Below are 25,154 nucleotides of genomic sequence, written 5' to 3'. Positions count from 1 at the left end.
GGGGAAAGACCATACGTAGGTTTCCTTCAAATAAAGAATGCTCGTTAGCAATTCTACTATCTAAGCTTCCTTACTTAAGACCAACAATACTGACAGGCTAGGCTAAATTATCTGCGAAAGGGAAACTAAAAGGAAACATATTTACAACATTTCTTTTTGTCTTTGGGGATTTTAGCTCTTTTCACCTCCATTACTGATCTTTCATAATGGACTGAACAGGCTTTTAAGACTTCAAGAATATAATTAATGAGCAATGTTACGTTGCTCTATTGTTTGTTATTCTGCTATTTGAGTTGGTGATACATTGTGTCATTGCATTTTAAACAAAATAAACTAGTGGCAAATAAAAAATTACTGCTTTCAAGTTGAGAGAAAATCATACGTTAAGGTTCCCGGTGAAGGTCCGCACAGTTTTTTTGCGCTGATCCTAGATCTTGCCAAAATGTCGTGACTTTGTACTGGTACCTTTGTGTGTGGTAGGAATGTAAGCTGAGACATAACCTTATGCTTTACATGAACTAACCTTGTGGTCGTTACTCCTTTCTGCTGCCATCCATCAGGCACAAACTCACATGCGATATGCACGTGGGAAGAAAATGTTTCCCTCTCTGATGCAGGCTGGTTCTTAGCTGCGTCTTCCTGGGACTTAACTGTGCTGTGGCCCGCAGGCTCGGGTACAAGCTGGAAGACAAAATCCTGGAGCTAGGAGACATCAATCTCCGCTTGGAAACAGCGATTCGGAGGGTGCTTCGGTGTGTGAAGGTGCATGAAAATGTGTGTCTGGATTGTGATAAGCAATTCTCGCTATATAGGAGGCAGTGAAACATGTCGGGAGGCCGACATGTTTCAGCAGACTCCCCCCGTCCCTATGTAAATATCCACAGTCCTCTCTCGACCTCATATAGAGATGTCCACATGCTTGCTACCTCTTGACTCCTGAAACACTACAAATTCAAACCAACTTCTCGTTCTGATACGTTGTTAATTTGTTACCGTGAGTAGTGTATAGGTGCATCTGGAGGAAAACAAATCCTCCACTGGATGAATGGCCAGAGTTAGCAGGAAAACATATTTTCTAACGACACCTTACTGACAAGGGGAACACATTGGCACCTACAGAGACTCAGCGTTGGTCTATATGCGGAGGTACTCCACCGGGTAGGTAGTGTGGAGGGTTTTCTAACCGTTTCTTGTCTTCTGCATAAGGGGCTGCGGTGATACAGCCCTCCTTCAGGTCTTTTTTTTCCTTAAAAAAAAGAGAGACGTAAGAGAGACAACGTTTTAATGTACAGGTGACATACAACGGCTTTTCATGAGGGAGGGATCAGTCTGTTTTCTCTTGGCTTGTTCAAGCAACTGTAACTGCCGTCGACATTTGCCAGAAAATATTCTTAATATTTGAGACCCGCTGCAGTAACGGCCTGCTTAGGAGATGAGGACGTGGTTTGTCAGAGACACAGACAAAAGAAATTCGGGGCTGGGTTGTATGGCACTGATACGATGATGCTGGGTTTTGAATGTCGAAAGACATGGGATCCCAGTGGGATGGGAAATCCCATCTCTGGGCTGGGATTCCCGGCTTTGCTCGTCCATCAGCGATCACTGTTCAAAGTGGGAAAGCTGAGTGCTAGCTCGGGATCTCCCAAATATCGAAAATAAAACCACTATCTACGTGCAGTGCTGCAGCGTTCGTCCCGTCCTGCCATTTCCTCCCGGTGGCAACGGGGACACGCCCGCGCCCTCACACTAGAGACCAGTAAGATCACTGTGGGGCAGAGATAGAGATCCTGCCCCACATCCTCCGAGCAATGGGGGAGGATTTGTCTTGCAGAATACTTGCAAGTGTAAGAAACTCAGACAATGGGAATTCCTAGATGCACGGTTTCAACACAGAAGTTTTCTGTTTCGCGCTACTGACAACACCCGTGTTTTCCAGCCCGCGTCTGAGTGCCATTTAAGGGCGTGCGTAGTAGGACCTTCGGGCTGTTCTCTTCCTCTCGGACGCTGCGGTTCTCGGGCACAGACTCAGGGTGTCACTATTGGCCAAGGCGGAGAAGCGGCTCTGCCGGCGGCTCCTCCCCGGCTCCGGCGCCCGCGCAGTGCCGCTCCGCACGGAGCAGAGCAGAGAGAAGAGGAAGAACTGCAAGAGTCAGCCCGTCCTCCGACCAGCAACGTGGTTTTCATATATTTATTTCTCTCACGTACTGATTCAGCTGCTTGGAAAGCCTAATTTAAAATCGTCTGCGGAATACGCTTCAGCAAAGCAGAGAATGGAGGTCCGACCGGCAGCGCAGGGCCGGGCAGCCGCCGGGCGGGTCGCGCTGTTGGCCGTGCTGCTGCCAGTGTGCTGCCGTGCGGCGCCGGAGCGGATCCGCTACGCCATCCCCGAGGAGCTGGGCAGAGGCTCGCTGGTGGGGCCGCTGGCGCGGGACCTGGGGCTCAGCCCGACGGACCTGCCGGCACGCAAGCTGCGGATAGTGTCTGGTGACGAAAAGCAATACTTTACTCTCTGGGAAGATAATACAAATCTGCGGATAAACGAGAGGATAGACAGAGAGGGCATCTGCGGGGCCGTGTCGCCCTGTGTCCTCAGTTTGGAAGCAGTCGTGGAAAACCCTTTCAATATATTTCATGTAAGCGTTACTATCCAGGATATCAATGACAATGCGCCGCAGTTTGACAGAGAATTTGTTGCCATAGAAATGATCGAGTCCACGCCTCCTGGGACCAGGTTTCCACTGAGCAGTGGCAGAGACCCCGACATTGGCGCGAACTCATTACAAAACTACCAACTTACCCCCAACCCGCTCTTCTCCCTTGTAGTGAGGGAGAGTCCTGATAGGACGAAACACGCGGAATTGGTACTGGAGAAAAGCTTAGATCGAGAAAAAGAGAGAAATCACCATTTGATACTGACGGCGGTGGATGGTGGGGATCCAGTCCGATCCGGGACCACCCAGATTAAGATTAACGTGACCGACGCAAATGACAACCCGCCGGTATTCACCAAAGAGATCTACAAGGTTCGAGTGCTGGAAAACCTGCCAGAGGGCTCCTTAGCTTTTCAGGTGAAAGCTACTGACGGCGACGAAGGTACAAATGCAGAAATTACCTACTCTTTCAGTGACATCGCAAACAGTGCTCGCCAGCTCTTCACTCTGGACTCCAGAACAGGGGACGTGAAAGTTACAGGCCCCTTAGATTATGAAGAAGAGAAATATTATGAAGCGACTGTTGAAGGCAAGGACGGGGGCGGGCTGATTGCGCACGCCAAAGTGCACATAGACATTCTAGACGTGAACGACAACGCGCCAACCCTTGCCCTCCTGCCTATCTTGAACCCGATACCCGAAGACTCGGTCCCGAGCACGGTTGTAGCTGTGATCAATGTCCGTGACAGGGACTCGGGGGATAACAGACAAGTGAGCTGCAACATCGACGGCGATTTGCCTTTCAGACTAGAACCGTCAGCAGAGAACACCTACAAACTAATAACAGCCAGTGCCCTGGACAGGGAAAAGGTCTCCACTTACAATATCACCATCACTGCCAGGGACCGGGGCAGCCCGGCGCTGTCCAGCCGCGCGGCGCTGGTGCTGGAGGTGTCGGACGTGAACGACAACGCGCCGGTGTTCGAGGAGGACGCCTACAGCGCCTACGTGGCGGAGAACAACGCGGCGGGCGCGCCGGTGCTGCGCGTGCGCGCGCGGGACGCGGACGCGGGCGCCAACGGGCGCGTGAGCTACTGGCTGGCGGGCGGCAGCGCGGGCGCGGCGCCGTACGTGTCGGTGGAGGCGCGGAGCGGCGCGGTGTACGCGCAGCGCTCCTTCGACTACGAGCAGTGCCGCGAGTTCGCGGTGGCGGTGCGGGCGCAGGACGGCGGGGCGCCGGCGCGGAGCTCGACGGCGACGGTGCGCGTCTTCGTGCTGGACCGCAACGACAACGCGCCGCGGGTGCTGTGGCCGGCGGCGGGTGCGGCGGCGGGCGCGGGAGCGGCGGGAGCGGCCCCGGCCGCGGCCCCGTTCGAGGTGGTGCCGCGGTCGGCCGAGGCCGGGTACCTGGTGGCCAAGGTGGTGGCGGTGGACGCGGACGCGGGGCGCAACGCGTGGCTGTCGTACGAGCTGGTGCAGGCGCCGGAGCCGGCGCTGTTCCGCGTGGGGCTGCACAGCGGCGAGGTGCGGACGGCGCGGGCCGTGTCGGAGAGGGACGCGGCGAAGCAGCGGCTGGTGGCCGTGGTGAAGGACCACGGGCAGCCGGCGCTGTCGGCCACGGCCACGCTGCACGTGGTGCTGGCCGAGAGCTTGCAGGAGGCGCTGCCGGAGCTGAGCGAGCGGGCGGCGGGCGCCGCCTCGCCGGCGGAGCTGCAGTTCTACCTGGTGCTGGCGCTGGCGCTCCTCTCCGCTCTGTTCCTGCTGAGCGTGGCGCTGGCCGTGCTGGCGCGGGTGCGCCGGGCCGGGCCGCCCGCCGTCCTGCGCTGCCTGGGCGCGCAGCGCTTCTCCGTGGCCGGCGCCGCCTTCCCGGCCGACTTCTGCGAGGGCACCTTGCCCTACTCGTACAACCTGTGCGCGGCGCCGGGCCGCGCCGTCGCGGAGGGCGCTTGGCTGCCGCCGCCGCCGCCCAGCCTGCCCGCGGAGGAGCTTCTCGGCGGGGAGCCCTACGGGAAGCGGAGCCCGAGCAGCAGCGCCGGCGCGGGAGAGCCGCCTGTGGACCCCGACGCACCGCAGGTCTGTAAGCCCGCGCGCTCCCGCTGTTTTCCTTGAGCCTTTCTGAACCGCCGTTCCTACTGCCCTGGGTTTTTTTTCAGGTGTTGTGAATGGGGAGTGCCGGTCCGTGTCTCCGTGAAGGAATGAAAGATCGGGGTAACTCCCTTCCATTCAGAGCAGGCAGTTAGCGGCGGCGCTCCTTGGTTTATCAGTGGTCACAGGTTCAGGTTCAGCTGAGAGGTTTCGACTACAACTGTCGCTTGAGTTAGTAACGGTGAACGTGGCAAATTAATGATTCTGCATAATGAAAAAATGTGGCGGAGGCTTGGAGTTGGAGGCTTTTCTCTCGGCTCTTTTTTTCCCCAAGCGATGTACTTGAAGCTGGTTGATAGCTGGATGGAACCCCGCTGTTTTCCCGAAGGAAAGGTGCGTGTTTTCTCCATGAATGGAGAACTTACAGGTTGTTCATCCGTAGTGAATGTTCCCCTCTTCCTCCGTGCGCCCTCTCATGCTTTGGAGGAAGGCTGGTGCAGAAATGGCAGCATTAATCGGACGGATAAATTATAACCAGGCATGATTTTTCCGAGTTCTTTGTACGGTTATTTCCCATTTTAACGGTGAGCACCAATCCTTACTGTGTAGCATGAAATCTGGGGATTCTGCATGATGGAGTCGGGAGAATGGCTTGACCCTTGGTGTTGGAGATTTTTCGTTCCTGAAATGTGCGTGCTTTCTCCATGAAAGGAGAAGTTACAGGTTATTCCTTCCTGATGAAGGAGGAGAGTGTGGCCCATCTTTTGGTGGAAGGCTTCTTCAGAAATGGTAGCCCACGTGGGATGGGTTAATTTCTCCAGGCATTGTTTCTTTGTGCAGTTATTTGTCCTTTTTTTTTTTTTTAAATTCCATCATGGATGGTGGTTTTATTGTTCCTGATCTGTCTTTCATACAGAGTGTAGTATGATATCTCAAAAAAAAAAAAAAAAAAAAAAGTCGGCTTTTATATTTCGGAGCCTGTCTTCTTTTTCTCTCCCCATTTCCCAAAGAGAGGTGCTTGGACCTGGTTGATCGCGTTGACAGGGCAATACAAATCGAGGAAGTCGGTCTGTCAGCCATTTCTTGCAATACTTGTTGTGTCTGCCCGTTTACAAGGAGAAGCCTCTACCCATATGTCTGAGAACATATCGACAACGACAAAGGGCATAATCAAAATGACAAGCAGTTAGGCACTTGAATAAAGTCCATTTGCACATTTCACATGTAGAAATGGTCCCCACGCCTCTTATTACTTTATTAATACTTAATTAACAAGTTGCAATCCTTTACACCTGGATTTCTGACAAAACGAAAGCCCCTTCCTAGTCGTTCAAGCTATCCAATTAATTGTTTCAGTGTAAATGTGTATAAATCATACAAACCCTAAATTAAGGTGGCCTATTAAAAAGAGAAATCACCCATTAGAGTCCATTAACATTCCTTGCTCAGTATTAGTTGCAACTTTGGGTGTTTTGGAGCAAACCAACCCTTTCGTACGGCTGCAATCACCCCTCTTTGCTGTTGTGGGCCACAGAATGAGCATAGGAGCAAAGGCAGATGTACCTGTTTTTCTTCTTGCTGCACTAGCAAAGCCATTTTCCGCGGAGTGTGCGGGGAGCCGAGCAGATGATTCTGGCCAGGTTCACTGCAGGTGCTTCCTGCCTCCTCGGTAGCTGTCGTACAATCAGTGCGAAGTGATCAGGTGACCTGTAGCCTGAAACCGGGGTGGGAGGGACAGAATGACTTTCGAGCAACAGGGGAGCGTTCTTCTGTACTGTGTTCCCAAGAAGGTCTTCTAGGGAGAAATCCCTGAGCACGGCGCAGGTGCCTGAGCAAGTTCACCTCCTCGGGAGCTGTACGGGATTAGGGTCTCAGTTTCAACTGACTGACTCCACCTTCTTCAGCCCTTACATGTCTGATCTCAATCAATGGTTGTGGAGCAGTTAATTTGGAGCGTGTTCCATATGAACGGAAGTATTTAAAGAAAAGTTGCTTCCGTTTCGGCTAATGAGTCTGTTATCTCTGGTTCTCCGTGGGGCGGGTCTGAATGTCATAGCTGGAATTTCAGCAACCGTTTTCTTATGCATTAAAGCTAGACAGCTACAAAAATTCGTGGTAGAGATTGTGCTTTTGGACGCATGGGCCAAAACTCGTAATATTCTGCACTTCATGTTACGAAAAAGTATTTTACTTTACATAGATGGGCACTAGCGAGTCATTTTTCCTGTGCGGTAGAAACACCACGCCCACGGGAGGCCTCAGCCTTCCTCCTGGTTGTGGTCGCCTGGAGGATGAAAGTGGAGACGGGCTCGAGAAAAGCCAAGGCAGGAGATCACCGCTGGCCGGGAACCGACGTCTCCGCGTGGACTGTCCGGTTCCCGCGAGCTGCGCGTGGGAAAGGCAGGGCGGGCAGCGCTCGGCAGCGCTGGGTGCCTGCAGTGCCGGGAGTAGGCTGCGGGCGCCGCTGTTGACCGAGGAGGAGCGAGAGGAAGGCCGGAGCGCTGGAGGCAGCCCCGCCCGCTGTGGCTCGGCTCGCTCGCTCGCTCGCATTGTGGCTGTCTCGGCGGCCGGGCGGTCTGCGAGTGTCCCCGCGGTGCGGAGCCGTGCTTCAGCGAGGCGGAGGGGCCGGCGGCAGCGGCCGGGAGCGGCGAGCCGGATCGGGAGACGCATCGGCGGGCGGCGGCGGGGAGCTGCCGGCGGTGGTGCAGTGCCGGCAGTGCCGCAGCGGAGATGTGCGCGGCGGGGAGGTGTCGGGGCCGGCGGAAGCGAGCCCTGCTGTGGTGCGTGCTGGTGGCGGCGTGGGAGGCGGCGTGGGGGCAGCTGCGCTACTCGGTTCCCGAGGAGATGCCGAAGGGCTCGTTCGTGGGCGACGTGGCCAAGGACCTGGAGCTGGAGCTGCCGGCGCTCCGCCAGCGCGGCGGCCGCATCATAGACAGAGGTAGGACGCAGTATTTCGCTCTGCATGGGAAGACGGGACATTTAGTGACGGCGCAGAGGATAGACAGAGAGCAGCTCTGCAGGCTATTGGAAAAGTGCGTGCTGCGGTGTGAGGTGATAGTGGAGGGGGAAATGCAGGTTTACGGAATCGAAGTGGAAATCACGGACATCAACGACAACGCACCCAGCTTCCAAGAGTCGGAAACGCAACTGAGAATAAGCGAGACGACAGCCCCAGGGTCGCGGTTTCCCCTGGCCAGGGCTCACGACCCGGACATGGGACGGAATTCGCTGCAGAGCTACGAGCTGAGCGGCGACGAGCACTTCTCGCTGGCCGTGCAGGCGGGCCCCGGCGGCGATCAACGTCCCGAGCTGGTGCTGGCGAAGGCGCTGGACCGGGAGGAGGCGGCGTTTCACGAGCTGGTGCTGAGGGCGAGCGACGGCGGAGAGCCGGCGCGGACGGGCACGGCGCGGATCCGCGTGGCGGTGCTGGACGCGAACGACAACGCGCCCGTGTTCAGCCAGGCGGAGTACACGGTGCGTGTGCCGGAGGACGTGCCCGTGGGCTCCGTCCTCGTCACCGTCACGGCCACCGACGCCGACGAGGGGCTGAACGGGCACGTGAAATACTCATTGAAGAAAGTGTCGCACATGGCATTGGAAATTTTCCAGCTGGATGTTGAGACCGGAGCGATCACGCTGGTGCGGAGCCTGGACTTCGAGGAAAGCGACTCCTACGAAGTGGAGGTGCAGGCAGAAGACGGCGGCGGACTTTCCGACACGGCGAAAGTCGCGATCTCTGTGACCGACGTGAACGACAACGCTCCCGAACTGACAGTGACTTCCCAGCTGAGCGCGATCTCTGAGGACGCCCCGTCGGGGACGGTGGTGGCCCTGCTGCACGTGCAGGACCGGGACTCGGGGGCGAACGGCGAGGTGCGGTGCAGCATGGCCGAGCGCCTCCCGTTCCGCCTGGAGAAGTCCTTCGAGGACTACTACCGCGTGGTGACGGCGAGGGAGCTGGACCGCGAGGAGGTGGCGGAGTACAACGTGACGGTGCGGGCGGCGGACGGCGGGTCGCCGGCGCTGTGGAGCAGCGCGGTGCTGGCGCTGCGGGTGCTGGACGTGAACGACAACGCGCCGGTGTTCGCGGAGGCGCGCTACAGCGCGCGGCTGCCCGAGAATAACGCGGCGGGCGCGCTGGTGCTGACGGTGCGGGCGGCGGACGCGGACTGGGGGCAGAACGCGCGCGTGCGGTACCGGCTGTCGGAGGGGCGGGTGCGGGGCTCGCCACTCTCGTCCTACGTGTCGGTGCAGGCGGAGACGGGCGCGCTGTACGCGCTGCGCTCCTTCGACTACGAGGAGGTGCGCGAGGTGTGGCTGTGGGTGCGGGCGGAGGACGGCGGCGCGCCGGCGCTGAGCAGCAACGTGTCGGTGCGGCTCGTGATCGTGGACGAGAACGACAACGCGCCGCAGGTGCTGTACCCGCCGGCGGCGGCGGCGCCGGGCGCGGGCTGGGCGGGCGTGGAGCTGGCGCCGCGCTCGGCGGAGCCCGGGGCGCTGGTGGCCAAGGTGGTGGCGGTGGACGCGGACGCGGGGCAGAACGCGTGGCTGTCGTACGAGCTGGCCAAGGCGACGGAGCCGGGGCTGTTCCGCGTGGGGCTGCACAGCGGCGAGGTGCGCACGGCGCGCTTCCTGCTGGCCCGCGACGCGGCGCGGCAGAGCCTGGTGGTGGTGGTGAAGGACAACGGGCGGCCGGCGCTGTCGGCCACGGCCACGCTGACCGTGGTGCTGGCCGAGAGCGTGGCCGAGCTGCTGGCGGAGCTGGGCAGCGCGGCGGCGGCGCCGGGCGAGCCGGCCGGCAGCCTGACGCGGTGGCTGGTGGTGGCCGTGGCGGCCGTGTCCTGCCTCTTCCTCGCCTTCCTGCTGCTGCTGCTGGCGCTGCGCCTGCGGCGCTGGCGCTGGCGCCGCTCGCAGCTGCCGGCGGCGGGCAGCGGCGCTTTGCGCGGCATCCCGGCCTCGCACTTTGTGGGCATCGACGGCGTCCGCGCCTTCCTGCACTCCTATTCGCACGAGGTGTCGCTCACCGCCGACTCGCGCAAGAGCCAGCTGCGCTTGTCGGGCGGCAGCTGCTGCGACACCCTCCCGGCCCAGCCGCCGCCCGACGAGCCCGTGCCGCTGCTCGCGGAGGACCCTGCCAGCGCCCGCCGCGCGGACCCCGCCGCTCCCCCGGTGAGTTCCTCTGACGAGACGTTCTCCGCGACGCTTCCCTCTGCTGCTTCTCTGCCTGTTCCCCCTTGTTCTGTGTCCCGCCTAGGGAGGTTTAGTTGCGAGGAAGGCAAAACTTTGGTCAGCAACGCGCTGTGTGCTGGTGCCTCTTGCTCCGGGCAGGCGAACATGGGATTGTGTCTCAGCGTTACAGCTGGTGTGGGAGGCAGGCGAAGTGGGGCTACTGTTGCCTTGAACTTCTTAAGCGCGAGGCTTTGTCGTGACTGAGTTGCACGCTGTTCCTTGATCCAGCCCTGCTTGGAGGCATGCTCCTCTCTTACTTTTAGACCCTTGATGTTTCTTCCCAGAAGACTAGTGAGCAGACAAATGTCTCTTCCTTCTTCATACAGAGATGTAAAGAGATCTCTGTGAAGTCCGTGGCATGATCCTGGTGCATGTTATAGAGAGATGGTCTGGGCAAGTGGCTCTTTGATGCCATGTGCTTGCAAATTATGAAGGTCAAAGAACACCATGCAAGTTGTGAAGGATTGGAAATGGGAGTCATGGGAGCTGTTCGTGAGGGGCTGTTGAAGGACACAAGAGGGATGGTTTGCTCCTTTCCCTGTTCAGTGCCCAGCTGTAGTATCATGCAATGTGAGTTTTGGCTTCCCAAGTAAGTTTGGCCTAACACATGTTATTCCAGCTGTATTGGGAGCCCTGGGAGGTTCTTCCTGCGTGTTTGCAGGTTGTCGTCAATTCTTCAGTAACAGCTTAATTATGTACTTATGACAAATGTCATAGTGAGAGCCTTGGAAAGAGCAAACTGTGTATGCGCTACCTACTAAACACCTGAATTATGTACCTACCTTAGGTAATACCTCTACATAATCTAGAAGTGTATGTTCTGATCCCTTCCTTTCTGCAGGTGTTAAGTTCTTGACTTGCTCGTTGTAATGATCTGAAGGAGGGCCTTTGTCTCTGATAATGTGTGGAAGATCACCTCTGTTACATTTGCCTGACTGTCCTGTACGTGCCTTTCATGTTTACAGCTGTAAAGAGAAAGACGTATTCGTAGACGTGTTTCCTTAAAATATCACTGGAAGAAATGCTCTTGCTTGTCACGTGCACATGCTGAGAAGTCAAATACTGTCCCTGGTAAGGAGAAGTTGTCTGAGCAACTTGTCTTTCGATGGAGTCTATCTGCAAATGATGAAGATCAGCGTCAACCATGCAATCTGTGAAGGGTTTGAGGGGAGTCTTGGGGGTGCTGTGTGTGGGGAGGTACTGGTGGAGACATGGCATGTGTTTTGTTGATTCCCAGGGTTTATTGCTGAACTACTGAAAATGAGTCTGAAGGTGTCTTGGTTTTGGATGTTGTGAGTTCATCAGTTTGCTTTCCTATTGCATGATGTTCCTTGTGAATGGTAGTTAAATTCTTCCCTTGAGGTAAAGGTGGGCCTCTGTGTGTCTGATAACGTGTCTGAAGATGTCACTGGAACAAATGTTCTTGCTTGTCACATACAGATGGTGAGAAGTTTTGGCAGTATCAGCAAGAGACTGGCTTTGAAGCAGGAAAAGAGGGGGTTGTATGCTCCGTCTGCCTGGGCGGTGCTTTAATATCATGCCTAGTGCCAAGGCCTCTGTCACTTACACTAAAACCCCTTTTCCCGCATCCTGAAAGGGGATGACAGTCCTCTGACAAGTTTGGCTGCAAGCAATAGCCATGGAAGTGCAAACATGACTCAGGGGTTCTATTTCTAGTAACTGCTGTGTGAAATGTCATTTTTCCACCTATATGTCCTTGTAAGACTATGATGTAGAGTTTCATCCTGGTGGTATTAAGCTTTTCCCAGCCTTGACTAACCTTCAGGCATTATTAATGGCTCATGCTCATGTGAGGTACCTGCTGATGTTTTGTTGGTATTAAAATTGGTGGGGATGTAGGGGATGGGAGGGTACATTTGTCAGGAATTCCTGGGTTTGGGGCTTGTTATTTGAGGCATGTGCGAGGAAGTTACTCATTTTATCCACCATCACGTTGGATACAGCTTTTCCTGTGAACGGTAGGTATTGGGCATAGACGTAAGCATTGCATTAACAGTCGCAGAGTCACACATCTTCCAAATTGCCTGTGTGCTGAGGAGGAATGATGGTGCCTTTGAGCTGATACTGACGACTGAGGCTTTAACCAAGCTGCATATCGCTTGTGCCCTTTAGAACATTTTACGTTTCTTGAAATGAGTGTGATGAGCAGAGAAGTCTCCATGCCTGCGTCCATGTTGTGATGCTTGTTCTCTGTAAAGAGAAGTTGTGTGTGCAGCATGTCTTTCAATGGTGTCTGTCTGCAAAGTTAGCTTCCCTGTTACATGATAGTGGAGCACGTTGAAGCATTCTGTCTGCACAGAGACAGGGCAGGTGGAAGAGTTTGCTGTGGCTTAGCTTGAAATGTCTACAAGGTAGGTGTAAATGTTCCGTTTCTCCTAGTTGCTGTATGGGTCCCATAGGTGTGGTTCTGGCCATTTTCCTTTTCTTCTTGTCCAAAGCAATGACTTGGAGAGCTGTGCCTATGGTCTTTGGTGTGAACTCCTGTGTGATCCTCCCATGTACTTTTTCCCAGCTGGATACTCTTCTTGTGTACCTACTACAGTTGACATAATCTGACATGTTCAGCTATGATGCCTTCACTTCTGTTGGTTTCACATTCCTTCCTTGTTTCTTCACATGTTCTAAAACTGGGCCTCAGTTTGGCTGATAGTCCTTCAAAGAAGAGATTGGTTAAAATTATCAGGCTGGGGAGCACTTTCCTTCCATACCTTGAAGGTGTACAGCTGCCAGGAGAAAGACTTTGACATACTTCTCTTTCCCTAAAATGTCACTGAATGAAATGCTCTTTCACCTGTGGTTGATACCTGGCCAAAAGTTGGGTATTATCCATGGTGCAACAAAAAGCTGTGAATGCAGAGCAAGGAGGGTGAGAGTCTGGTTTTGAACTAGGAAAACAGGTGGTCCATGTGGCTTTGGCTGAGCAATGACTTGATTTCATGCCTGGTGCCAAGGCCTGTGCCATTTATGCTGTGGTCGTGGTTTCCCTGTCCTGAAAGGCAATGGTAGTCCTCCAGTCATAAAGTATTTGTGCAGTAACTGTGCGTGTAGAACAATGATGCATGGGTAGAACAGCTTACAATTCCTGTGTGAAACCTCCTTGATCCACCTGTATCTCCCTGTACTATTGTGATGTAGAGTTTTTTCATAGCTGTAATTACACTTTCTTTCAGGCTTCTGTTTCTTGGAAGGTGATGGTTCATTTCCTCCATTTCTGGAGAGTGCTTTTGCATTTGAAACTGTGCATGTTGTTTTGCAGCAAAAGCTTACTTCAGCCACCTAAGGCAGAATTTTATGTGTGAGGAAAAAGAAGCAAAAGCTAAAGCAGAATCTCTTGTATTTTTGCTCTAGCTTGAGAAAGGTGCTCATGATAAGGTGTTTAGACTTACAGCATTTTATTTGTAGGGACGTTAGCAGGCCATATTATAGGGGAAAAAAAAAGATTAGAGCTGATGAATATTTCATAAAATGACCCCCCCCTGCTGTGTAGTGCAGATTAAGACTTTAATAGGTCAAACTTGAAGCTTTAGACCTCAGTGATGTCCAGGTGCTCTGGAGGATGAATTTCAATGCCTGCAGTGAAGACTGAGATGTCCTCCCAATGTATTTCCTCTGAGAACATTTTCTCTTTTCCTTCTTCCTTGTGTTGCTTCTTTGTTTTCTTTTTTTATTATTATTATTTTCCTGGTCTCCTATGTATGTTGGTTTAGTTATAAGCAGCAGGCTATCTTCCATTGTGTGTTAGTGCTTATGGTCATGCTACAGCTGGTATGGAAGGCAGGAGATGTGAGGGTACATTTGTGTTCTGGTTTTGGTAGGGAGAGTAGATGAAAGCATGACTACAGTAGAAGTTGCATCTCTGTGGAACAGTGCATATGATGAAAGAGGGGAGGAGATTCTACCTAAGTCTCTAGTTTGGTGACCCATTCTCTGTTGGATGACTGCTTCTCTTGTACTTTGGCCATGGCTCATTCATGTGCTTTAGAATCCTTCTGTTTCTTCTGAGAACGGTGGTGAGCAGACAAACATACCTCTCTTCTTGGTGTGATCATGGTGCCTCATCATCTCATGATATGTTTTTGCCAATTAAGAGGGTCAGAAGCAGACCCATGAGTTGTGTATTGTTGTAGAGAAGACTCAGGGGAGAGCTGTTGACGGGGGAACCACAGAAGAAGATATGGTCATTTCCCTGCTTGTCATAGTTACTCCATTAGGCGCACAGTTGTGGTAACATGCAAGTTGAGTTCCTTCTGCTCAATAAGTTTGGCCTAAGAAATTCCGTTCATTTCTGTATGTTTCTAACTCTTGCCTTGCTTGTTGTCATGAGCTACAGCTAGACTTCAGGGGGTCTGATGAAATGTGGAAGGTCACATCTGTTCCAATTGTCTGAGTGCAGGGCCAGTTCTGTACACACCTTTGACATTTACAGCTGTAAAGAGGAAGGCTTTCATAGGCATACGTGTGCTCCCAGAGGCACACTTGTCTGTAGTGAAAGAAAGCAAAACCATCCCTATTGCAGTCCTCAAAGTGCAGAGTGGCAACCCAGCTGAGACTAGGTCTCCATGAACAGACTGGGGGTCAGTGGCAGACTGTGTCAGAGGGGTTCAAAGGGCCCTTGCAACTCAAATCATTCTATTCTATGAAAGACTTGACCTGGCCTTGCCCCCCAAGTATGGAGATGCAAAAGAAGGGACTTCTTTTGTGAAAGAGACACAAGATAATAAAGGTTATTCTGCTGCCTTAGCACACAGCTATAGACATTACCTGTGGGGTGAAGTATATTTCTCAGGGTAATTGTTCTGCTCCCTACAAGAAAAATCAACAGTGGGACAAACGTCAGAGACACCCATGAGCAAAAGGAAGAAATGCAGGGAAGATGGAAAGGCTTTGCAGGCCCAGCATGACAGGATTGAAATGACTTTTGCTTCATTCTGTTTGGGATTGCTTGTTGATTACTGCATGACAAATATTTCCCTCTTGGTATTTGTCCCATGTATAAAAGCAGAATTGAAAATACCTGACAGAGTGCTATAAAGCTCTGGAAGTCTTCCCTAGCTATAATATTGTTTCGTGCTCTTACAGTTCCACCTTGATTTTATTAAGGGCAGCTGAGTTCCTTTATTTATTGCTCTGCCATGCAGATTTCCCTCTGACTATTCATTGCGGCTCAAGGAGATGACCTAAAAGTACCCCACAGCGTATGTCAGTTTTAAACGTCTTTGGAGTTCCATTGGGCAAGTGCTTCTGCGCTTCCTGATTCTAATAAAAAGGAGACCCCAAAGCTGGATGCAGCCATTAAACACCGGTGGAAAGCCCGGGCCCCTGTGAGCGCGGCCGTGAGCCAGCTGCAGTAGCGCCGCGGCGCCTCCGGGTGCCGCTGTTGGCCGACGCGGAGCGGCGCCGGAGCCGCAGCCGCAGCCGCTGCAGCGTCCTGCCCCCGCAGGCTGCTCGCTCGCAGGGCGCCGGCCAGAGCGGCAGCGGCACGGGCAGCAGAGGCGAGAGGCGGCGCGGCGCGGGGAGCAGCGGCGTCCGAGCCGGCGCCGAGATCGCTGCCCTCCGGCGGCCGCTGCGCTCGCTGCGGAGAGCGGCTGGAAGGGAGCCAGGGAGGAGAGCAGCGGCAGGAAGGAGGAGCGCGGCGAGCGCTGCCGAGAATGGCGGGCAGGCAGAGGCCGAGCCGCCGGCGAGCGTCCGGGCGAGTGCTGCTGCCCGCTTTGCTGCTGTGCTTGTGCTGCCGGGCGGCGCCGGAGCGGATCCGCTACGCCATCCCCGAGGAGCTGGGCAGAGGCTCGCTGGTGGGGCCGCTGGCGCGTGACCTGGGGCTGAGCCCGGCGGACCTGCCGGCACGCAAGCTGCGGCTCAGCACGGAGCAGCAATACTTCGCGTTGAGTGGGGAGACCGGGAACCTGTACGTGAGCGAGAGGCTGGACCGGGAGGAGATGTGCGGCGAGTCGGCGTCCTGCTCCGTCAGCTTCGAGGCGCTGGTGCAGAACCCGCTGAACGTTTTCCACGTCGAGGTGGCCATCCAGGACGTGAACGACAACTCCCCGGCCTTCAGCAAGGCTGCTCTGGACCTCGAGATCAACGAGTTCATTTCTCCTGGTGCTCGTTTTCCTCTGGAGACGGCCCGAGACGCGGACTTGGGAAGCAACTCGCTGTTGACTTATGAGCTCACTAGCAACCCATCCTTCACTCTGACCGTGAAGGAGAGCTCGGATGGAAGCAAGCAGCCGGAATTAGTGCTGGAGAGAGCGTTGGACCGTGAGAAGCAGAGCTCCTTTGAGCTGGTGCTGACGGCGGTGGATGGCGGGGACCCCGTGAGGTCCGGGACTGTGCAGATTCGGGTGAACGTGACGGACGCCAACGACAACGCGCCCGTGTTCAGTAAAAGCGTCTACGAGGCGCGAGTGCGGGAGAATCTGCCTGCGGGGTCGCTGGTGCTGCGGGTGCGGGCTACGGATGCGGACGCGGGCTCCAACGGGCGGGTCTCCTACTCCTTCGGCAACGTCCCGGACGGCGTCCGCGCGTTGTTCAGTGTGGACAGCGATAGCGGCGAGGTCAGGACGGCGGGGCCGCTCGATTTCGAGGAGAAGAGTAAATACAGGTTGAGCCTGGAGGCGAGGGACGGTGGCGGGCTCACCGGTCAATGCAAGGTGCAGATAGACCTCACGGACGAGAACGACAATGCGCCCGAAATCACGATGTTGTCGGTATCGAGCCCGGTGCCCGAGGACGCGCCGGCCGGCACGGTGGTGGCGCTGGTGAAAGTGCGGGACCGGGACTCCGGGGAGAACGGTCAGGTGTCGTGCGAGCTGTCGGGCGAGGCGCCGCTGTCGATGGTGGCGACGTCGGGCGGCTCGTACAAGGTGGTGACGGCGAGCGCGCTGGACCGGGAGCAGGCGCCCGAGCACCGGGTGACGGTGGTGGCCAGGGACCGGGGCAGCCCGGCGCTGTCCAGCCGCGCGGCGCTGGTGCTGGAGGTGTCGGACGTGAACGACAACGCGCCGGTGTTCGAGGAGGACGCCTACAGCGCCTACGTGGCGGAGAACAACGCGGCGGGCGCGCCGGTGCTGCGCGTGCGCGCGCGGGACGCGGACGCGGGCGCCAACGGGCGCGTGAGCTACTGGCTGGCGGGCGGCAGCGCGGGCGCGGCGCCGTACGTGTCGGTGGAGGCGCGGAGCGGCGCGGTGTACGCGCAGCGCTCCTTCGACTACGAGCAGTGCCGCGAGTTCGCGGTGGCGGTGCGGGCGCAGGACGGCGGGGCGCCGGCGCGGAGCTCGACGGCGACGGTGCGCGTCTTCGTGCTGGACCGCAACGACAACGCGCCGCGGGTGCTGTGGCCGGCGGCGGGTGCGGCGGCGGGCGCGGGAGCGGCGGGAGCGGCCCCGGCCGCGGCCCCGTTCGAGGTGGTGCCGCGGTCGGCCGAGGCCGGGTACCTGGTGGCCAAGGTGGTGGCGGTGGACGCGGACGCGGGGCGCAACGCGTGGCTGTCGTACGAGCTGGTGCAGGCGCCGGAGCCGGCGCTGTTCCGCGTGGGGCTGCACAGCGGCGAGGTGCGGACGGCGCGGGCCGTGTCGGAGAGGGACGCGGCGAAGCAGCGGCTGGTGGCCGTGGTGAAGGACCACGGGCAGCCGGCGCTGTCGGCCACGGCCACGCTGCACGTGGTGCTGGCCGAGAGCTTGCAGGAGGCGCTGCCGGAGCTGAGCGAGCGGGCGGCGGGCGCCGCCTCGCCGGCGGAGCTGCAGTTCTACCTGGTGCTGGCGCTGGCGCTCCTCTCCGCTCTGTTCCTGCTGAGCGTGGCGCTGGCCGTGCTGGCGCGGGTGCGCCGGGCCGGGCCGCCCGCCGTCCTGCGCTGCCTGGGCGCGCAGCGCTTCTCCGTGGCCGGCGCCGCCTTCCCGGCCGACTTCTGCGAGGGCACCTTGCCCTACTCGTACAACCTGTGCGCGGCGCCGGGCCGCGCCGTCGCGGAGGGCGCTTGGCTGCCGCCGCCGCCGCCGCTGCCCAGCCTGCCCGCGGAGGAGCTTCTCGGCGGGGAGCCCTACGGGAAGCGGAGCCCGAGCAGCAGCGCCGGCGCGGGAGAGCCGCCTGTGGACCCCGACGCACCGCAGGTCTGTAAGCCCGCGCGCTCCCGCTGTTTTCCTTGAGCCTTTCTGAACCGCCGTTCCTACTGCCCTGGGTTTTTTTTCAGGTGTTGTGAATGGGGAGTGCCGGTCCGTGTCTCCGTGAAGGAATGAAAGATCGGGGTAACTCCCTTCCATTCAGAGCAGGCAGTTAGCGGCGGCGCTCCTTGGTTTATCAGTGGTCACAGGTTCAGGTTCAGCTGAGAGGTTTCGACTACAACTGTCGCTTGAGTTAGTAACGGTGAACGTGGCAAATTAATGATTCTGCATAACGAAAAAATGTGGCGGAGGCTTGGAGTTGGAGGCTTTTCTCTCGGCTCTTTTTTCCCCAAGCGATGTACTTGAAGCTGGTTGATAGCTGGATGGAACCCCGCTGTTTTCCCGAAGGAAAGGTGCGTGTTTTCTCCATGAATGGAGAACTTACAGGTTGTTCATCCGTAGTGAATGTTCCCCTCTTCCTCCGTGCGCCCTCTCATGCTTTGGAGGAAGGCTGGTGCAGAAATGGCAGCATTAATCGGACGGATAAATTATAACCAGGCATGATTTTTCCGAGTTCTTTGTACGGTTATTTCCCATTTTAACGGTGAGCACCAATCCTTACTGTGTAGCATGAAATCTGGGGATTCTGCATGATGGAGTCGGGAGAATGGCTTGACCCTTGGTGTTGGAGATTTTTCGTTCCTGAAATGTGCGTGCTTTCTCCATGAAAGGAGAAGTTACAGGTTATTCCTTCCTGATGAAGGAGGAGAGTGTGGCCCGTCTTTTGGTGGAAGGCTTCTTCAGAAATGGTAGCCCACGTGGGATGGGTTAATTTCTCCAGGCATTGTTTCTTTGTGCAGTTATTTGTCCTTTTTTTTTTTTTTTTAATTCCATCATGGATGGTGGTTTTATTGTTCCTGATCTGTCTTTCATACAGAGTGTAGTATGATATCTCAAAAAAAAAAAAAAAAAAAAGTCGGCTTTTATATTTCGGAGCCTGTCTTCTTTTCCTCTCCCCTTTTCCCAAAGAGAGGTGCTTGGACCTGGTTGATCGCGTTATTACTTTATTAATACTTAATTAACAAGTTGCAATCCTTTACACGTCGATGTCTGACAAAATGAAAGCCCCTTCCTAGTCGTTCAAGCTATCCAATTAATTGTTTCAGTGTAAATGTGTATAAACTATACAAACCCTAAATTAATGTGGCCTATTAAAAAGAGAAATCACCCATTAGAGTCCATTAACATTCCTTGCTCAGTATTAGCTGCAGCTTTGGGTGTTTAATGATGTAGGCGCTAGCTCAGTGACTTGACTGAAGCATTGCATTGCTCTCATCCCATTCCAAAATATCGTTGAGAATAGACGACTATCGGGAAAACAGATGCACAAGAAAAATTTGGAGCAAACCAACCCTGTCGTACGGGTGCAATCACCCCTCTTTGCTGTTGTGGGCCACAGAATGAGCATAGGAGCAAAGGCAGATGTACCTGTTTTTCTTCTTGCTGCACTAGCAAAGCCATTTTCCGCGGAGTGTGCGGGGAGCCGAGCAGATGATTCTGGCCAGGTTCACTGCAGGTGCTTCCTGCCTCCTCGGTAGCTGTCGTACAATCAGTGCGAAGTGATCAGGTGACCTGTAGCCTGAAACCGGGGTGGGAGGGACAGAATGACTTTCGAGCAACAGGGGAGCGTTCTTCTGTACTGTGTTCCCAAGAAGGTCTTCTAGGGAGAAATCCCTGAGCACGGCGCAGGTGCCTGAGCAAGTTCACCTCCTCGGGAGCTGTACGGGATTAGGGTCTCAGTTTCAATTGACTGACTCCACCTTCTTCAGCCCTTACATGTCTGATCTCAATCAATGGTTGTGGAGCAGTTAATTTGGAGCGTGTTCCATATGAACGGAAGTATTTAAAGAAAAGTTGCTTCCGTTTCGGCTAATGAGTCTGTTATCTCTGGTTCTCCGTGGGGCGGGTCTGAATGTCATAGCTGGAATTTCAGCAACCGTTTTCTTATGCGTTAAAGCTAGACAGCTACAAAAATTCGTGGTAGAGATTGTGCTTTTGGACGCATGGGCCAAAACTCGTAATATTCTGCACTTCATGTTACGAAAAAGTATTTTACTTTACATAGATGGGCACTAGCGAGTCATTTTTCCTGTGCGGTAGAAACACCACGCCCACGGGAGGCCTCAGCCTTCCTCCTGGTTGTGGTCGCCTGGAGGATGAAAGAGGAGACGGGCTCGAGAAAAGCCAAGGCAGGAGATCACCGCTGGCCGGGAACCGACGTCTCCGCGTGGACTGTCCGGTTCCCGCGAGCTGCGCGTGGGAAAGGCAGGGCGGGCAGCGCTCGGCAGCGCTGGGTGCCTGCAGTGCCGGGAGTAGGCTGCGGGCGCCGCTGTTGACCGAGGAGGAGCGAGAGGAAGGCCGGAGAGCTGGAGGCAGCCCCGCCCGCTGTGGCTCGGCTCGCTCGCTCGCTCGCTCTGTGGCTGTCTCGGCGGCCGGGCGGTCTGCGAGTGTCCCCGCGGTGCGGAGCCGTGCTTCAGCGAGGCGGAGGGCCGGCGGCAGCGGCCGGGAGCGGCGAGCCGGATCGGGAGACGGATCGGCGGGCGGCGGCGGGGAGCTGCCGGCGGTAGTGCAGTGCCGGCAGTGCCGCGGCGGAGATGTGCGCGGCTGGGAGGCGTCGGGGCCGGCGGGAGCGAGCCCTGCTGTGGTGCGTGCTGGTGGCGGCGTGGGAGGCGGCGTGGGGGCAGCTGCGCTACTCGGTTCCCGAGGAGATGCCGAAGGGCTCGTTCGTGGGCGACGTGGCCAAGGACCTGGAGCTGGAGCTGCCGGCGCTCCGCCACCGCGACCTCAGCATCATAGACAGAGGTAGGACGCAGTATTTCGCTCTGCATGGGAAGACGGGACATTTAGTGACGGCGCAGAGGATAGACAGAGAGCAGCTGTGCCGGCTATTGGAGAAGTGCGTGCTGCGGTGTGAGGTGATAGTGGAGGGGGAAATGCAGGTTTACGGAATCGAAGTGGAAATCACGGACATCAACGACAACGCGCCCAGCTTCAAGGAAATTGAGCTGGAGGAGAGAATGAGCGAGACGACAGCCCCAGGGTCGCGGTTTCCCCTGGCCGAGGCGCACGACCCGGACGTGGGACCGAATTCGCTGCAGAGCTACGAGCTGAGCGGCGACGAGCACTTCTCGCTGGCCGTGCAGGCGGGCCCCGGCGGCGATCAACGTCCCGAGCTGGTGCTGGCGAAGGCGCTGGACCGGGAGGAGGCGGCGTTTCACGAGCTGGTGCTGAGGGCGAGCGACGGCGGAGAGCCGGCGCGGACGGGCACGGCGCGGATCCGCGTGGCGGTGCTGGACGCGAACGACAACGCGCCCGTGTTCAGCCAGGCGGAGTACACGGTGCGTGTGCCGGAGGACGTGCCCGTGGGCTCCGTCCTCGTCACCGTCACGGCCACCGACGCCGACGAGGGGCTGAACGGGCACGTGAAATACTCATTGAAGAAAGTGTCGCACATGGCATTGGAAATTTTCCAGCTGGATGTTGAGACCGGAGCGATCACGCTGGTGCGGAGCCTGGACTTCGAGGAAGGCGACTCCTACGAAGTGGAGGTGCAGGCACGGGACGGCGGCGGACTTTCCGACACGGCGAAAGTCGCGATCGCCGTGACCGACGTGAACGACAACGCTCCCGAACTGACAGTGACTTCCCAGCTGAGCGCGATCTCTGAGGACGCCCCGTCGGGGACGGTGGTGGCCCTGCTGCACGTGCAGGACCGGGACTCGGGGGCGAACGGCGAGGTGCGGTGCAGCATGGCCGAGCGCCTCCCGTTCCGCCTGGAGAAGTCCTTCGAGGACTACTACCGCGTGGTGACGGCGAGGGAGCTGGACCGCGAGGAGGTGGCGGAGTACAACGTGACGGTGCGGGCGGCGGACGGCGGGTCGCCGGCGCTGTGGAGCAGCGCGGTGCTGGCGCTGCGGGTGCTGGACGTGAACGACAACGCGCCGGTGTTCGCGGAGGCGCGCTACAGCGCGCGGCTGCCCGAGAATAACGCGGCGGGCGCGCTGGTGCTGACGGTGCGGGCGGCGGACGCGGACTGGGGGCAGAACGCGCGCGTGCGGTACCGGCTGTCGGAGGGGCGGGTGCGGGGCGCGCCGCTCTCGTCCTACGTGTCGGTGCAGGCGGAGACGGGCGCGCTGTACGCGCTGCGCTCCTTCGACTACGAGGAGGTGCGCGAGGTGTGGCTGTGGGTGCGGGCGGAGGACGGCGGCGCGCCGGCGCTGAGCAGCAACGTGTCGGTGCGGCTCGTGATCGTGGACGAGAACGACAACGCGCCGCAGGTGCTGTACCCGCCGGCGGCGGCGGCGCCGGGCGCGGGCTGGGCGGGCGTGGAGCTGGCGCCGCGCTCGGCGGAGCCCGGGGCGCTGGTGGCCAAGGTGGTGGCGGTGGACGCGGACGCGGGGCAGAACGCGTGGCTGTCGTACGAGCTGGCCAAGGCGACGGAGCCGGGGCTGTTCCGCGTGGGGCTGCACAGCGGCGAGGTGCGCACGGCGCGCTTCCTGCTGGCCCGCGACGCGGCGCGGCAGAGCCTGGTGGTGGTGGTGAAGGACAACGGGCGGCCGGCGCTGTCGGCCACGGCCACGCTGACCGTGGTGCTGGCCGAGAGCGTGGCCGAGCTGCTGGCGGAGCTGGGCAGCGCGGCGGCGGCGCCGGGCGAGCCGGCCGGCAGCCTGACGCGGTGGCTGGTGGTGGCCGTGGCGGCCGTGTCCTGCCTCTTCCTCGCCTTCCTGCTGCTGCTGCTGGCGCTGCGCCTGCGGCGCTGGCGCTGGCGCCGCTCGCAGCTGCCGGCGGCGGGCAGCGGCGCTTTGCGCGGCATCCCGGCCTCGCACTTTGTGGGCATCGACGGCGTCCGCGCCTTCCTGCACTCCTATTCGCACGAGGTGTCGCTCACCGCCGACTCGCGCAAGAGCCAGCTGCGCTTGTCGGGCGGCAGCTGCTGCGACACCCTCCCGGCCCAGCCGCCGCCCGACGAGCCCGTGCCGCTGCTCGCGGAGGACCCTGCCAGCGCCCGCCGCGCGGACCCCGCCGCTCCCCCGGTGAGTTCCTCTGACGAGACGTTCTCCGCGACGCTTCCCTCTGCTGCTTCTCTGCCTGTTCCCCCTTGTTCTGTGTCCCGCCTAGGGAGGTTTAGTTGCGAGGAAGGCAAAACTTTGGTCAGCAACGCGCTGTGTGCTGGTGCCTCTTGCTCCGGGCAGGCGAACATGGGATTGTGTCTCAGCGTTACAGCTGGTGTGGGAGGCAGGCGAAGTGGGGCTACTGTTGCCTTGAACTTCTTAAGCGCGAGGCTTTGTCGTGACTGAGTTGCACGCTGTTCCTTGATCCAGCCCTGCTTGGAGGCATGCTCCTCTCTTACTTTTAGACCCTTGATGTTTCTTCCCAGAAGACTAGTGAGCAGACAAATGTCTCTTCCTTCTTCATACAGAGATGTAAAGAGATCTCTGTGAAGTCCGTGGCATGATCCTGGTGCATGTTATAGAGAGATGGTCTGGGCAAGTGGCTCTTTGATGCCATGTGCTTGCAAATTATGAAGGTCAAAGAACACCATGCAAGTTGTGAAGGATTGGAAATGGGAGTCATGGGAGCTGTTCGTGAGGGGCTGTTGAAGGACACAAGAGGGATGGTTTGCTCCTTTCCCTGTTCAGTGCCCAGCTGTAGTATCATGCAATGTGAGTTTTGGCTTCCCAAGTAAGTTTGGCCTAACACATGTTATTCCAGCTGTATTGGGAGCCCTGGGAGGTTCTTCCTGTGTGTTTGCAGGTTGTCGTCAATTCTTCAGTAACAGCTTAATTATGTACTTATGACAAATGTCATAGTGAGAGCCTTGGAAAGAGCAAACTGTGTATGCGCTACCTACTAAACACCTGAATTATGTACCTACCTTAGGTAATACCTCTACATAATCTAGAAGTGTATGTTCTGATCCCTTCCTTTCTGCAGGTGTTAAGTTCTTGACTTGCTCGTTGTAATGATCTGAAGGAGGGCCTTTGTCTCTGATAATGTGTGGAAGATCACCTCTGTTACATTTGCCTGACTGTCCTGTACGTGCCTTTCATGTTTACAGCTGTAAAGAGAAAGACGTATTCGTAGACGTGTTTCCTTAAAATATCACTGGAAGAAATGCTCTTGCTTGTCACGTGCACATGCTGAGAAGTCAAATACTGTCCCTGGTAAGGAGAAGTTGTCTGAGCAACTTGTCTTTCGATGGAGTCTATCTGCAAATGATGAAGATCAGCGTCAACCATGCAATCTGTGAAGGGTTTGAGGGGAGTCTTGGGGTGCTGTGTGTGGGGAGGTACTGGTGGAGACATGGCATGTGTTTTGTTGATTCCCAGGGTTTATTGCTGAACTACTGAAAATGAGTCTGAAGGTGTCTTGGTTTTGGATGTTGTGAGTTCATCAGTTTGCTTTCCTATTGCATGATGTTCCTTGTGAATGGTAGTTAAATTCTTCCCTTGAGGTAAAGGTGGGCCTCTGTGTGTCTGATAACGTGTCTGAAGATGTCACTGGAACAAATGTTCTTGCTTGTCACATACAGATGGTGAGAAGTTTTGGCAGTATCAGCAAGAGACTGGCTTTGAAGCAGGAAAAGAGGGGTTGTATGCTCCGTCTGCCTGGGCGGTGCTTTAATATCATGCCTAGTGCCAAGGCCTCTGTCACTTACACTAAAACCCCTTTTCCCGCATCCTGAAAGGGGATGACAGTCCTCTGACAAGTTTGGCTGCAAGCAATAGCCATGGAAGTGCAAACATGACTCAGGGGTTCTATTTCTAGTAACTGCTGTGTGAAATGTCATTTTTCCACCTATATGTCCTTGTAAGACTATGATGTAGAGTTTCATCCTGGTGGTATTAAGCTTTTCCCAGCCTTGACTAACCTTCAGGCATTATTAATGGCTCATGCTCATGTGAGGTACCTGCTGATGTTTTGTTGGTATTAAAATTGGTGGGGATGTAGGGGATGGGAGGGTACATTTGTCAGGAATTCCTGGGTTTGGGGCTTGTTATTTGAGGCATGTGCG

General features: G+C 56.6%; 4 protein-coding genes across 4 annotated transcripts; all 4 read left to right on the top strand.

Annotated features, from left to right (window-relative positions):
* Window positions 1-1,728: 1,728 nt before the first annotated feature.
* Window positions 1,729-5,628, top strand: LOC140656814 (protocadherin gamma-B2-like). The gene has a single exon (XM_072872980.1). The coding sequence runs from the start codon at window positions 2,271-2,273 to the stop codon at window positions 4,758-4,760; it is 2,490 nt and encodes an 829-aa protein (XP_072729081.1). The 5' UTR covers window positions 1,729-2,270; the 3' UTR covers window positions 4,761-5,628.
* A 1,625-nt stretch (window positions 5,629-7,253) lies between these two features.
* Window positions 7,254-11,860, top strand: LOC140656810 (protocadherin gamma-A10-like). The gene has a single exon (XM_072872975.1). The coding sequence runs from the start codon at window positions 7,467-7,469 to the stop codon at window positions 10,167-10,169; it is 2,703 nt and encodes a 900-aa protein (XP_072729076.1). The 5' UTR covers window positions 7,254-7,466; the 3' UTR covers window positions 10,170-11,860.
* Window positions 11,861-15,597: 3,737 nt separating this feature from the next.
* Window positions 15,598-18,384, top strand: LOC140656812 (protocadherin gamma-B5-like). The gene has a single exon (XM_072872978.1). The coding sequence runs from the start codon at window positions 15,635-15,637 to the stop codon at window positions 18,122-18,124; it is 2,490 nt and encodes an 829-aa protein (XP_072729079.1). The 5' UTR covers window positions 15,598-15,634; the 3' UTR covers window positions 18,125-18,384.
* Window positions 18,385-19,317: 933 nt separating this feature from the next.
* On the top strand, window positions 19,318-24,387 carry LOC140656809 (protocadherin gamma-A10-like). Its single transcript, XM_072872974.1, has one exon. The coding sequence runs from the start codon at window positions 20,734-20,736 to the stop codon at window positions 23,434-23,436; it is 2,703 nt and encodes a 900-aa protein (XP_072729075.1). The 5' UTR covers window positions 19,318-20,733; the 3' UTR covers window positions 23,437-24,387.
* Window positions 24,388-25,154: the final 767 nt, after the last annotated feature.

The sequence above is a fragment of the Ciconia boyciana genome, chromosome 9, assembly GCF_034638445.1.
Source record: "Ciconia boyciana chromosome 9, ASM3463844v1, whole genome shotgun sequence".
Taxonomy (NCBI): Eukaryota; Metazoa; Chordata; class Aves; order Ciconiiformes; family Ciconiidae; genus Ciconia; species Ciconia boyciana.
The sequence above is the reverse complement of the archived record's forward strand: the minus strand, read 5'-3'. Positions and strand labels throughout refer to the sequence as shown.

What these genes read in the sequence shown, in the direction of transcription:
- LOC140656814 (XM_072872980.1), top strand. Translation starts at nt 2,271, where the DNA reads ATGGAGGTCCGACCGGCAGCGCAGGGCCGGGCAGCCGCCGGGCGGGTC.
- LOC140656812 (XM_072872978.1), top strand. Translation starts at nt 15,635, where the DNA reads ATGGCGGGCAGGCAGAGGCCGAGCCGCCGGCGAGCGTCCGGGCGAGTG.
- LOC140656809 (XM_072872974.1), top strand. Translation starts at nt 20,734, where the DNA reads ATGTGCGCGGCTGGGAGGCGTCGGGGCCGGCGGGAGCGAGCCCTGCTG.
- LOC140656810 (XM_072872975.1), top strand. Translation starts at nt 7,467, where the DNA reads ATGTGCGCGGCGGGGAGGTGTCGGGGCCGGCGGAAGCGAGCCCTGCTG.